General features: G+C 52.0%; 2 protein-coding genes across 5 annotated transcripts in view; both read left to right on the top strand.

Annotated features, from left to right (window-relative positions):
- LOC136578518 (DNA repair and recombination protein RAD54B-like) overlaps positions 1-13,301 on the top strand; it is a 69,349-nt gene that overhangs the window by 14,398 nt on the left and 41,650 nt on the right. The window contains exon 1 of one of the 4 annotated variants that reach the window (XM_066578644.1): positions 3,302-3,381. The exons of the other annotated variants lie outside the window; for them this stretch is intronic. The gene's annotated coding sequence lies outside the window, so the exon portion shown is untranslated. Of the gene's footprint in view, positions 1-3,301; positions 3,382-13,301 lie in introns of those variants that run through there. 4 annotated transcript variants of the gene reach the window in all.
- On the top strand, positions 2,833-7,693 carry FSBP (fibrinogen silencer binding protein). The gene is made up of 2 exons (XM_066578645.1): positions 2,833-3,381; positions 7,052-7,693. Exons 1-2 carry the CDS (start codon positions 3,038-3,040, stop codon positions 7,572-7,574), a joined length of 867 nt encoding a protein of 288 aa, XP_066434742.1. The 5' UTR covers positions 2,833-3,037; the 3' UTR covers positions 7,575-7,693.

Genomic DNA, 13,301 nt, shown 5'->3' on the forward strand with positions numbered 1-13,301 from the left:
ACACCTCAGTTCCGCTAGCAAGTATACTTACAAGCTGATTGCCATCCAGCTACTTCTGGCTCTGACAGACACAAATCAATCCAATTGCAGGAGTACAGCTTTTTGTGGAAAAACTTGCTTTTTATTTTCTTATGGATAAGAAAATAAAAAGCAAGTTTTTCCACAAAAAGCTGTACTCCTGCAATTGGATTGATTTGTGTGGTTCACACTTCCCCACAGAGGCCGGCGGGTGTCATCTGCAGTGATGACGTTACAGTCTCTTCTACTATGCTGGTACTTTCATTACGCTGCACATTTTCTCTACAAACCTGCAGCTAAAGCACCTAGTTTTTACCTTTTGGGCTGGTTCACGCTGCCCCACGGAGGCCGGAGGGTGTTAGCGTTGGGCTGGGTCACGCTGCCCCACGGAGGCCGGAGGGTGTTACCGTTGGGCTGGGTCACGCTGCCCCACGGAGGCCGGAGGGTGTTACCGTTGGGCTGGGTCACGCCGCCCCACGGAGGCCGGAGGGTGTTACCGTTGGGCTGGGTCACGCCGCCCCCACGGAGGCCGGCGGGTGTTACCGTTGGGCTGGGTCACGCCGCCCCACGGAGGCCGGCGGGTGTTGCCGTTGGGCTGGGTTCACGCCGCCCCACTGAGGCCGGCGGGTGTTACCGTTGGGCTGGGTTCACGCCGCCCCACTGAGGCCGGCGGGTGTTACCGTTGGGCTGGGTTCACGCCGCCCCACTGAGGCCGGCGGGTGTTACCGTTGGGCTGGGTTCACGCCGCCCCACGGAGGCCGGCGGGTGTTACTGTTGGGCTGGGTCACGCCGCCCCACAGAGGCCGGAGGCTGTTACCGTTGGGCTGGGTCACGCCGCCCCACGGAGGCCGGAGGGTGTTACCGTTGGGCTGGGTCACGCCGCCCCACGGAGGCCGGAGGCTGTTACCGTTGGGCTGGGTCACGCCGCCCCACGGAGGCCGGAGGGTGTTACCGTTGGGCTGGGTCACGCCGCCCCACGGAGGCCGGAGGCTGTTACCGTTGGGCTGGGTCACGCCGCCCCACTGAGGCCGGCGGGTGTTACCGTTGGGCTGGGTTCACGCCGCCCCACTGAGGCCGGCGGGTGTTACCGTTGGGCTGGGTTCACGCCGCCCCACTGAGGCCGGCGGGTGTTACCGTTGGGCTGGGTTCACGCCGCCCCACGGAGGCCAGCGGGTGTTACCGTTGGGCTGGGTTCACGCCGCCCCACGGAGGCCAGCGGGTGTTACCGTTGGGCTGGGTTCACGCCGCCCCACGGAGGCCGCGGGTGTTACCGTTGGGCTGGGTTCACGCTGCCCCACGGAGGCCGCGGGTGTTACCGTTGGGCTGGGTTCACGCCGCCCCACGGAGGCCGCGGGTGTTACCGTTGGGCTGGGTCACGCCGCCCCACGGAGGCCGACGGGTGTTACCGTTGGGCTGGGTCACGCCGCCCCACGGAGGCCGACGGGTGTTACCGTTGGGCTGGGTCACGCCGCCCCACGGAGGCCGACGGGTGTTACCGTTGGGCTGGGTCACGCCGCCCCACGGAGGCCGGAGGGTGTTACTGTTGGGCTGGGTTTACACGGCGCGGAATGGCTGCAGAATTTCTGTGTGGTCTTTCCGCCTGCAATCTTAAGCCTGAGACTAAGCGGACGAGGTTTGCATAATCTCATTCACACGCTGCGAACAGTCCGCTGCGGCCAAGACGCGCTGAAACTGACGTGCCGCACGGAATTCAAAGCTGTGGTGTCAATTGTATCACTGCTTCTGCTGCGGGTTGTAAAGCCGCCTTTGTGCTGCAGAACTTTTACAGATTCTGCGTCAATTATTGCTGCCCAGTCCAGGCTCTAGGTGGGTCGGATACGGATGAGCCATCTCAGGACTGGTCTGTATCAGACTGGTGGTTGTCCCCCGCTGGCACTGTCTATTCCCTGCATACCAGGCGCAGCACTGTACGTTTCTTAGTGGCTGGTCCTGGTAGAGCAGCCTAATCTCACTCATTTGAATGGGGCTGGGCTCACACGTCCGTGTCGGTACAGCGTGTTCCACGCACGGAATGCTCTGTACCAACCTGTCATCGGTGGCCATATTACCGCTCACATGACCTGCGCGCAAGAAAAATCGCAGCATGGTCTATCTTGGCGCATATTACACACTCCAAGATAGTACATGGATATAGGCGGCCTGCAGCAATGACATTGTGTGCTCCCTGCATGCCTCTCACAGGCGCAACAATGCGAAACGCAGTGATGCAAGCCCGGCCTAAGCTACCCGCGGGACCAATGACCGTGAGGTCGCAGATCCAGGAAGTGAGTGCAGCGCTCGCCTGAGTGCCACGGCCTCTTCAGACACGGATCTGATATTGATATCATTATGCCCCTTTAAGGGGGACCCCGGTACTGCAGCCCCTTCCTTCTATGGGGTCACCCATCAGAAAGTGATCTGATCCTGTGATCTGCTCTCATAAAGCTCTGATTCACTACTGCTTTCAGTAACTCTTCCCTAAGTATATTGCTCGCTGCTATCAGCCACTTCCCATTGAGGCTCGCGCTGCCCTCCCACAATCCTCCGGGGCACAGCGAAGCCGAGTTTACAGTGAAGTCTGAGCCTTGGGCGGGACCTAAGCTTGCCGAGCCAATGATTGACAGCAGGACCAGCATTATGCAAATGAGCCGAGCCTGAACACAAGCAGACGGGGCCCCACTAAAGGGGGTTTTGTGACGGCCGGGGATAATTCCATGGCCGCGTGTTCTAGCTGCCGCCTTATCTCTTCCCCGCAGCTGTGTTAATTAAAGAGTAGTAGTGCGTGCAGTGACCGGTGCCTGAGCAGAGGTGATCCCCAGCCCGGTGCTCTCCGGCCCCTCCCGGCCCTCCTTGTCTTCAGCTCCTTATGTAGGTCAGGCCTGTCTTAAGCAGCCTTCCTGCTGGAGCCGTGTCAGATTAAGCCGGAGGAATTTTCCTAAACCCTCCCCTGTAGGCGTAGGCCTGAGCGGGACTAACCTAGTTAAGCCTGATCGTGAGCGCCCCGGCCACAGGCCTCACCATGAAGGCGCGATCGTGCAACTTCACGGTGTTCGAGAAGCTGGACCTGCTGGAGCTGGTGCGGCCGTACATCGGGGTGCTGGAGGAGCACACCAACAAGCACTCGGTCATCATCGAGAAGAACAACTGCTGGGAGATCATCGCCGACAAGTACAACGCCATGGGCCCCGGGAGGCCGCCGCGCACCCCGCAGGGCCTGCGCACCCTCTACAAGCGGCTGAAGGAGCACGGCAAGCAGGAGCTGCTGCAGAGCAAGAGCGGCGACAGCACGCTGACCGAGGCCACCAAGAAGCTGCTCGACATCATCCCGCAGTTCGGCAGCGTCGTCAACGGAGCCGCCAACCAGTAAGTGCCGGGCGCGGAGGGGTTAACCAGTCACATGGTCACTATAAATAGTTGGTTCGAACGGGCTGTAACCCATCAGGGGGGATTGGGAGAGGGGGCGAAGTATGGCACCCGCCTTGTACCGCAGGTGCGATGGGAACATGCATCACACTCCCACGGCATTTGTGTTGCGTGAAAACCTGCTCGCAAGCGCAGAGAAATCGCAATCGCCTAAAGGTACCCTTTAAGGCCAGTCTAGATCGGATGGCACAGTAAAACGCGGGCATTGAAAGGCATGTTTTTTTTTTTTTCTTTCCTTCCCACACGGATTACGCGAGCGGAAGAAAATTCGCAGCCCGCTCTATTTTACCGCCGACTGCTTACATTGATGTCAGGAAAGGCGTGCGACCCGCAGCCCATACGGAATTGGCATTCTGTATGGGCTGCAAGTACCCGCGCCATTACTAAGCGACTATGCGGGCAATAAAAAACCTGTAGTGCGCATGACCGCCTGCATGCCTCCATGGGCATACCCAATAGAGGCTAGTGCCGTACGCCGGGTCACAGCCGGAATTTACTGCGTGCCTTCTGCATACGGAATCCGACCCGCTCGTGTCAGTCCTGACTTGGCGCACTTTTAGGCCCCCTGTCTACGGATGTGATTTTGCCGGCGAATCGCGCCGTCTGAAACTTTCCATAGCGTTGCTATGGAAAGCACCGGCCCCGCGTCCATGAACAGAGAGTCATCGCGATTCTCCGCTCGCGGCTGGCAGTTTGCAGCATGCTGCGAATTGCCGCAATTCTCCGTAGTCAGCCTATCTGTCAGATAGGCTGACCATCGGAGATTCGTCTGCAGGCTCCTGCTCCGTGTCTCTGCCGCAGGATACCGCAACGCCCGTGGACAGGGGGCGTTACGGTGTAATTGCTTAGCCAAGCGATTTACGGGTGACTTATAGTCTGCTGGCATCATTGGGGTCTGAAGTACGAGATCTGGTGGTTCCAGTATTTTTGCTGGTCTCCCCTAAGGACGGAGTTGAACCAGAACGGCGGCTGCACATCTCGCTTGCTGCGCCCAGAAAGCCACACCTGTATTTACACAGACACCTGTACAGGTGACTGCTGCATATTACACCGGTTTGGTGCTTTTCACCCAACTTTTCCAGGCTCCTGAATGTCTAATCGGCCTCGTAATAAATCCCTGTTCTGTGTAAACGCAGAATTGTTGGGAAAGCTAGAAGGAACATTAATCGTTCAAACGCGAGCCGACGACTGCCGGGAATTGCGCACATTCAGTGTCAGTCGTCATAATAATCAGCAGCGGCTCGTGCCGTTTAAACATTGATCTTCAGCGTTACACATAGGGATGTGAAACGCCAAACGGCCAGTGAAAGAGGACTGCGCCATTCTCAGCGAGAACCGTGCAGTCTGAACACGCCGCCCGAGCACGGACGGGCTGGTGATGATGTCATCAGCTCATTCATTCGGGCCAACGGGAATGGGCGACTCCGTGTAAAAGGGCCATAACTGGTGGTGGAGCGCCCGCCGGTATGGGATAGACTGCAGTGCTCATAGAGGAGGCGGCTTGTGCTTCTCTACACAGCCCAACCCATTCAGATGCAAAGGAGCAGAAGGTTAGAAGGTGAGCTAAGCAGATAAGCAGATCCCCCAGCCAGTCCCAACCTGAAATTCCAGTCCTAGAATATAAAGCCAATCCCTGTGAGCTGCTGCTATTCTCAGCCGGCGGTGGGGGGACGACAAGGAGGCTCCCGCGCTGTCCATGCTCCAGGATTACAAGCATTTATTCCGTCCCCTGCAGCTCATGTGTATTTTTAGAAATCCATAAAATGCACATTTTTAGCATCAGGACGGTGATCCTTAAAGGGAGGAGAAACGATCATTTATGTTGCTTGCGGCATATATCTTGTCCCGCGTCTGTCACCCCCTATAAATTCCCGTAGGTCACAACCAATCTTCAGTCCCTGACACCTAATGATACCCGATAACACTCATGAAGAGGATACTAGTAAGGCATAAAGGGATTGTCTCTGTATAGGGGATAAATGTGTGATGGGTGAGGTCAGGCTGCTGTGCCCCCTACTGATCATAAAGTGGTTCCTCGGAATGGAGTGACCGTTAACCATTTGCGCTGCCACTCACTCCATTGATATCTATGGACTGCTGTGGATTGCTGAGTGCTCTACTTCTTAGCAAAGCATTAGTTCTACAAGTTTGTTACAATGTATCAGTGTTAAAGGGGTTGTAGCAGGATAACCCGTTACCCCCTGTCCACAGGGTATGGGGATACCTTCGTGAGCCCCCCACCGACTCTGAGAAGGGAGTATGGGTCATATTGATATGAACGGAGCACCGGCCACACATGCACGGGGGCACTCCATTCATTCTGACATCACTGTGGGGGCAGAAGTGACCCGCAGTGATGAGAAGAGGGGGACACGGCACCCCTGATTTTTGAGCACGGCAGGGATCTCCATGGTGAGAGTTGTTCCCTATCCTATGGATAGGAGATAGAGGGGTTGTACCAGGGTACAGAATTTGTGGAGCATTATGTGCAGGCCACATACACTGTCAGACGGCCTTTTAATGTATCTTTGGCTATTAAACTAGTAACCCAGCCAGAAAGCTGACACGGAGGACATGCTAAACATACCTGCCTCGTCACTCGGGCCATAGCGGTAACCGCGAAATCTGCCACATGTACATTGTTATAACCATCCTATGGACAGTCCTTTACCGGCGCTTGGGACTGGGGTTTCGCTTAGGTGATCCCAACCCTTCCCCGGGCTCTTCTTGCATTGGCGCTAGCACCATACGTGAACCGTCAAATAGCTTGAGGATCATACAATGAAGAATGCCCGGGACTACTCGCTAGTAGCGGACCTCCCATCTAACTTGCGCACAGCATGTAGAGGAATCTACCAATATTGGGGTTACTGCTGCAGGCTGGGTGAAGAGGGGTATGTTTAGCAGGTCTTCCGTGATTTCGTGCTACTGTTTGAGTTGTCAGTTATGGCCTCCATCCTGTTTAGGACAAAATTCGATTCCGGGATTGAAGGGGAAAGGGACTATATTGGCTGCACTTGAACTTCTCTGTAGCCCCTCCGATCTGATGAATCTGGGCCCAGTTTTCGTGCATTAGCAGGCTAATACCAGCAGTGCACTGTGGGGTTAGGTAGTCTAAAGATTGCATCGGACATCTTGGTTGGCCCCAAAACCAGATCGCGATCCAGAACCGGTGGAGAAGTACTACTGCAGGTAACCTAAACCCACCCCACCCTCCCCGGTCCGGGATTCGAAATTTGTCCTGAAACCAGAGGGTCGCTTTAATGGGCAATCGTGAATGAGTCGGGGTCCACCAGAACAAGGAGGAAGCTTATAGGTGCCACTTCTGGTGCCTTTAGGGCACTGTAGACTTTCTAGCTTCTACCAACTGGTCTTTCTAATTAGACGGCCCCTTTAACTGAATGGGTTGGTGCTATCTGTGCTGTTGGGTGTGCCGGGGCAATTTACTTCCCAGATATGAATACTGCCTATGTAAGCATGGTGGGGGCTGATTTAACCATGTGTTGACTGGGTTCGGATTACCAAAATCTAGATCCAGTGATCGCCTATTATATCGATAACTGGTAGAGACGCACAAAGGATCAAATCCATCTTTTTATTCTCGTTTCAGTGAAGCGAAAAATACAAAGCCGGAATCTATAAACAATCTCTTGCCACCACCTTTACCGGATCACATATCGGCCGTCACCGTGGAGCTGGAGCAAGACGATGACGACGTGAAGCCACCTCCATCTTTACTCGTACCGGCACGGCCGGAGGTGACCTCCGAAGATGCCGAGGACCTGGATTTTGAACACACCTTGGATAGATCGGCGTCTCCTTCGCTCTCCTCCGTGGATATGAATTTGTCCATGTCGCCGCCACTTCCGAGGATAGAGGAATGCTTTAGTCAGAACTGCTCGCGCTTGAGAACGACCTGCGCTTGCAGCCCAGAGACCCTTCAGTTGGTCAAAAAAGAGCATCAGATCATCCTACACAACCAGAAGCAATATGGACTTTACATCAAGGAGAAGAGGGAATGCCTGAAGAGGCGGCAGCATCTAGAAGAGGAACTGCTGAAAGCGAAAATTAAGGTTGAGAAGCTTAAGGCGCTGAGGTTAAGGCGGGACCTGCCGGAGTATAGTAACTTGTAGACTCTGCGCCTCCTGTGATTTTTGGTTATTGGACTGTGATTGTACTGTAAGTCTCAGCGAGCCTGGGGCACATCCATCGTCAACAGGGTTGATTTGACAAAGTAAAATGTAACTGCTGACTAGTGTGCTTTAAGTGAATTCATATATTGGAGACCTGTAGTAATTCATTTGGGAAGGCCAGCCACCAGTACGTTCTAAAGAAAAAGTCACTTTAATATTTAAGTTTTTTAATATCTTCTATTCTGAGATATCATTGTTTGACGTTAAAGGCCCAAAGCCTCAGGCTGCACTACTACTTCTGACACTAGAATGATTTGGATTGCTACAAAAGCCTCATTTACACGCAAAGACAATCTTCCGAAAGATTGATAGTTCTAGTGAACATTTTGCATAAAGTACTAATGGACACTATTTTCCATTAGCACTTTATCAGATTCATTTGCATGTAAGTGAGCCTCCCTGAGCTGCTTGCAGAACACAGCAGGTGGTCTGAGCTCTGCAATCAGCTCCTTTGTGCTGGCACAGGCTGTCAGCTGAATATAATGCAATCAGCTGCTCCTGTGCAGAACACAGTATGCGGTCCCTATTATCTCTCGGGCTGAATGATGGGTTTTAAGCTTGCCAGAAGAGTGGCCGATGGTAGCATTTACACACAACGATTTATCGTTCATATGCCATCATTTGAACGAATTTTAAGCGATAATCGTTGCGTGTAAATGGGGTTAAAGAATCTTATAGGGGTTCGTTCACATGACTGAATACGATGTGGAGCTTTTCTGCATGGATTCCGCCTGTAAAAACTGCAGTTGAGCTGTAGAGTTCTATCACAGCCCTGCAGTTGTATGGCTGCGGATCCGTATGCGGAATTGGAAGTCTTCGGTGGGCAGATCCGTGCAAGGAATCTGCATCCAAAGTGACATGGCGGTTGTGTTTCCACATGTGGATTTCAAATCTGCGCCGTATAGATTATGGCGTAGAGTCCCATTAGAAGCAATGGGGTGCAGATTCTGCTTCTAATCTGCGACCAGTTTTCCACAGTGTGAGCAGGGCCTAACGTGTCTGCACCGGACGGGAAGTACCCAGCCGGCCTTAGAGCGTAGCTGTCATTACAATGTATAGTGTAAGCCATATGAAGCATTTTTTGCTATAGTGTTTTTTTTTTATATAGACTATTCTATACATTTTTCCTTGACAATCCCTCTTGTGCTTTGCAGATAGAAATTGCCGCTAGGGAAATCCATATTCACTTAACTGCATACCAGGAGAGGGCGCTCCAGCTGTGCCTGCACTGTTCTCTAGTGCAGCTGTTCCCATTATACTACTTTATTAATAAAGCCTGATTTGGCTATTTTATTGATCTTCCAAACATAATCCTTTCTTCTGTGCCCTACATCTGTTCCCAGCACTGTTTAGTATATCTCTTCTGCCTCTGCTGCTTCCCCCCCCAGCAGCGCACTATGTATGGAGAAGCTGTTCTATGCGCCGGCAGACCGCCACAACCGATGCACTGTCAGGGTATCAGTGCATCGGGTGTACAGTACTATATGTCGCCACCCAATGCACTGATACCATGACAGTGCGTTGGGTCCAGTGGGGAACGGCGCTGTGAAGGGAGAAGCCGTCTGCAGCATAGAATGGCTTTTCCATACATAGTGCACCGCTGCGGAAAAGAGCAGAAGAGATATACCGAACACGGTGTTTAGGACAGAAGGGCGGCACAGAAGAAAGTATTATTTTGTAAAGTCTGTACAAAGCAGGATTTAATAATGGAAACGGCTAAAGAGAACAGTGCAGGCGCAGCCACCTCTTCTATGCATATGTGAATACAGGTTTCCTTAGCAATGGCTTCACCTCTGCAGAGCAGAAAAATGTACAGAACACATTGATATAACGGATTACATAATTGGATAGGTTTGGGTTGCTTTCTCAATTCACACATGCTTACAAAATTCTACTCGTTGCCCCTGGAAACAGACAACAAACTATCTCTGCTCCGCTGTCGGATGTGGCAGGTTGTCACCCCTAAGGACTGTTCACATTGAATAGTTATAGGCCAATTCTGCAAGCGATGCGGATGTCAGTAGTCGAAAAGTTTTCTGGCAAATGGGCATGTGCCCTCCGCTGACCTGATCTCATCTGGCATAAGTTGTTGGTGCACTTTAACGAGGGGTCCGTGAGATTGAAGAACAATCCTTCAGTGTAAACGCGGTCAACGATTAGACGGACAATAATTAGTTCGCCTAATTCACAAATCCTCATTCTGTCATTACTTGTAAAGACAATCGTTCATTCACTCCCTTGAAACACCGGCGTTCGGGTCAACGAGCAAGTGACAAAATAATGGAAACAGATCTGCGTGTGTAAACGGATGGCATTTTAACCCTTTCCAATCCACTGTCTGACGTCTGAAGACATTATGATTTAAGGCTGTACAGCTCTGATGTTGGAAGACGTTCGTCGGGGTTCTCTTACTGTATATTGCCAGCCTCACTACTGTCGGAGCCTATCTAACATGTCACCTCATGCAGTACTGGGTTTAGCCAGCAGATAGCGCTGTTGTATAATGGCAGAAAAAGTGTAAGCCCCCTAGGAAAACCAGGATACAAATTGGATTGGAAAGGGTTAAAGCAAGCGACTGTCATTGTTTGCACGACGTCTCACTCCAGGGACCCTAAGGTCAGCTTCATAGGTGACATATTTGCTGTGGGCTTTAGGCCTCCTGCACACGGCAGAGTCCCGCATGCAGAATCCGGCCCTGACCGCGGCCGTCGACCCTGCGTACCTGTCAGTCGTCTTCTCTTTCTGTACTGCCGATGCTCAGGACGGCTCGCCGTCGGACATGCACAGCACAGATTTTCCTGCGATGACGCGGGTGCCCACAACCTTTCTGCAATGTTAATTGTGGAAGGGCGGCGGGTCGGATGACTTCAATTAACTTCAATGGAAGCTGTTCGAGGAGTCCGCTCAAAAATAAAGCGTGCTATTTTTTCTTTCTTTTCCCTCCTTTTCTCCGTGAGCGGGAATTGCCATTTATTTCTGCTCATGTGCAAGAAGAATCACTTTTCCCATAGCATGCTGTGGACGCTATTCGCTGCGGAAACCTGGAGGCGGACGCTCGCCTCGGATTCTGCAATGCAAATCTGCCCAGAATCTGCCCTTTCCCATAGCCAGCAAGTCCTGCTTATCTGATCTTCTTGGCAGCGGTGTCCGCGTGGATCCCTCCATTTCCGGGCTCGCAGTACTGCGCATGGTCCTCATGGCTTGCCATTGTCAATAGTATTGCAGAGCTGTCTTATCCCCAGAAGAGAGATGTAATAACACTGCATCAAATGTCAAATATTTATCTGCAGGTTAAAACGTCAGGATTTAGTTTCTTTAGGTTGAATATGTTAACGTATTTGGCTTGAATGTGGCTCCTGGCCATCAGTATTGGTGGAATGTGGCTCTTGACCATCGGTATTGGTGGAGTGTGGCTCCTGACCATCGGTATTGGTGGAATGTGGCTCCTGGCCATCAGTATTGGTGAATGTTGCTCCTGACCATCAGTATTGGTGGAATGTGGCTCCTGACCATCAGTATTGGTGGAATGTGGCTCCTGACCATCAGTATTGGTGGAATGTGGCTCCTGACCATCAGTATTGGTGGAATGTGGCTCCTGGCCATCGGTATTGGTGGAATGTGGCTCCTGGCCATCGGTATTGGTGAATGTTGCTCCTGACCATCGGTATTGGTGGAATGTGGCTCCTGACCATCGGTATTGGTGGAATGTGGCTCCTGACCATCGGTATTGGTGGAATGTGGCTCCTGACCATCGGTATTGGTGGAATGTGGCTCCTGACCATCGGTATTGGTGGAATGTGGCTCCTGACCATCGGTATTGGTGGAATGTGGCCCCTGACCATCGGTATTGGTGGAATGTGGCCCCTGACCATCGGTATTGGTGGAATGTGGCCCCTGACCATCGGTATTGGTGGAATGTGGCCCCTGACCATCGGTATTGGTGGAATGTGGCCCCTGACCATCGGTATTGGTGGAATGTGGCCCCTGACCATCGGTATTGGTGGAATGTGGCCCCTGACCATCGGTATTGGTGGAATGTGGCCCCTGACCATCGGTATTGGTGGAATGTGGCCCCTGACCATCGGTATTGGGGGAATGTGGCCCCTGACCATCGGTATTGGGGGAATGTGGCCCCTGACCATCGGTATTGGGGGAATGTGGCCCCTGACCATCGGTATTGGGGGAATGTGGCCCCTGGCCATCGGTATTGGGGGAATGTGGCCCCTGACCATCGGTATTGGGGGAATGTGGCCCCTGACCATCGGTATTGGGGGAATGGGGCCCACAAGGTATAAGAGGCTGGAGTATTCTGCTGTATAGGACAGCACAGTAGACTGTATTATCCTATACAGTGGGCAACACAAAAAAAGTCTACCTTTTCTGTATAACTTGTTTACCACTATGGTCAACATATGAGTCGTGGCAGACGTCGGGGACTACTTCCAACACACATCCTGAATGTAGCCGAACAACTGGAGAACAACTCTGGCTCTAACAGTGGGGTGTTGTGAAATGTTACTTTAAAGCTGGAATTAAAATTTACTGTTAAGAAGTCCTCTGATTCCTTAGAAGAGCGGTCTCCACATCCCGTCTTTTGTACAATCCCCTTTTGGTTCCCCGTTTCCCACGGAGGAGGCGCGCAGTCCTATGCAGAGAGCTCCGTCTCTAGACTAGTTCACAGCGATCTGCTGCCGGCACGCCGCTCTTGTTTCCATGGATGCTACCAGAGCCTTGTGTCTCGGGGCAGACTGATGAGCTGTCGCCGGCGCCTCGTTGACAGTCTGCCCCATCCTTGCAGAACCGCTATGAAATGTAATCTGATCAATGGGCAAAAACAATTTTCTGAAAATATGGTAATAAATGACGTTTTTTGTAAGCTAATGTATTTCATATATTTATGTGTCTCATTCCAGGAATGACAACAAATCCTTGTATTACGGTGTATCTGCTTTTGTAATTCTGAAGTGAAATAACTTTATTAATTTCTTGACAATGTGAAAATTCCCGTCTGTAAGATATCTTTATTTTCAGGAGAATAAAGGAAACTTGCAGGTTATGATGAAAATGGTTGTTCTTAAATGTTCTTGCAAAGACCCATATCATGTCTGTTTGTAAGGGACTGTTTTTGGCAGCCAGTTGCTCTTAAAGGGGTTGTCCCACTTCTATCTGTTGATTGTTTTTCCTTAAAGGGGTTGTCCCACTTCTATCTGTTGATTGTTTTTCCTTAAAGGGGTTGTCCCACTTCTATCTGTTGATTGTTTTTCCTTAAAGGGGTTGTCCCACTTCTATCTGTTGATTGTTTTTCCTTAAAGGGGTTGTCCCACTTCTATCTGTTGATTGTTTTTCCTTAAAGGGGGTGTCCCGCGCCGAAACGTTTTGTTTTTTTTTCTCAATAGCCCCCCGTTCGGCGCGAGACAAACCCGATGCAGGGGTTTAAAAAAAAAACAAAACGGATAGTACTTACCCGAATCCCCGCGCTCCGGTGACTTCTTACTTACCTTGCGAAGATGGCCGCCAGGATCTTCACCCACGGTGGACCGCAGGTCTTCTCCCATGGTGCACCGTGGGCTCTGTGCGTTCCATTGCCGATTCCAGCCTCCTGATTGGCTGGAATCGGCACACGTGACGGGGCGGAGCTATGAGGAGCAGCTCTCCGGCATGAGCGGC

Source organism: Eleutherodactylus coqui, chromosome 9 (assembly GCF_035609145.1).
Source record: "Eleutherodactylus coqui strain aEleCoq1 chromosome 9, aEleCoq1.hap1, whole genome shotgun sequence".
NCBI lineage: Eukaryota > Metazoa > Chordata > Amphibia > Anura > Eleutherodactylidae > Eleutherodactylus > Eleutherodactylus coqui.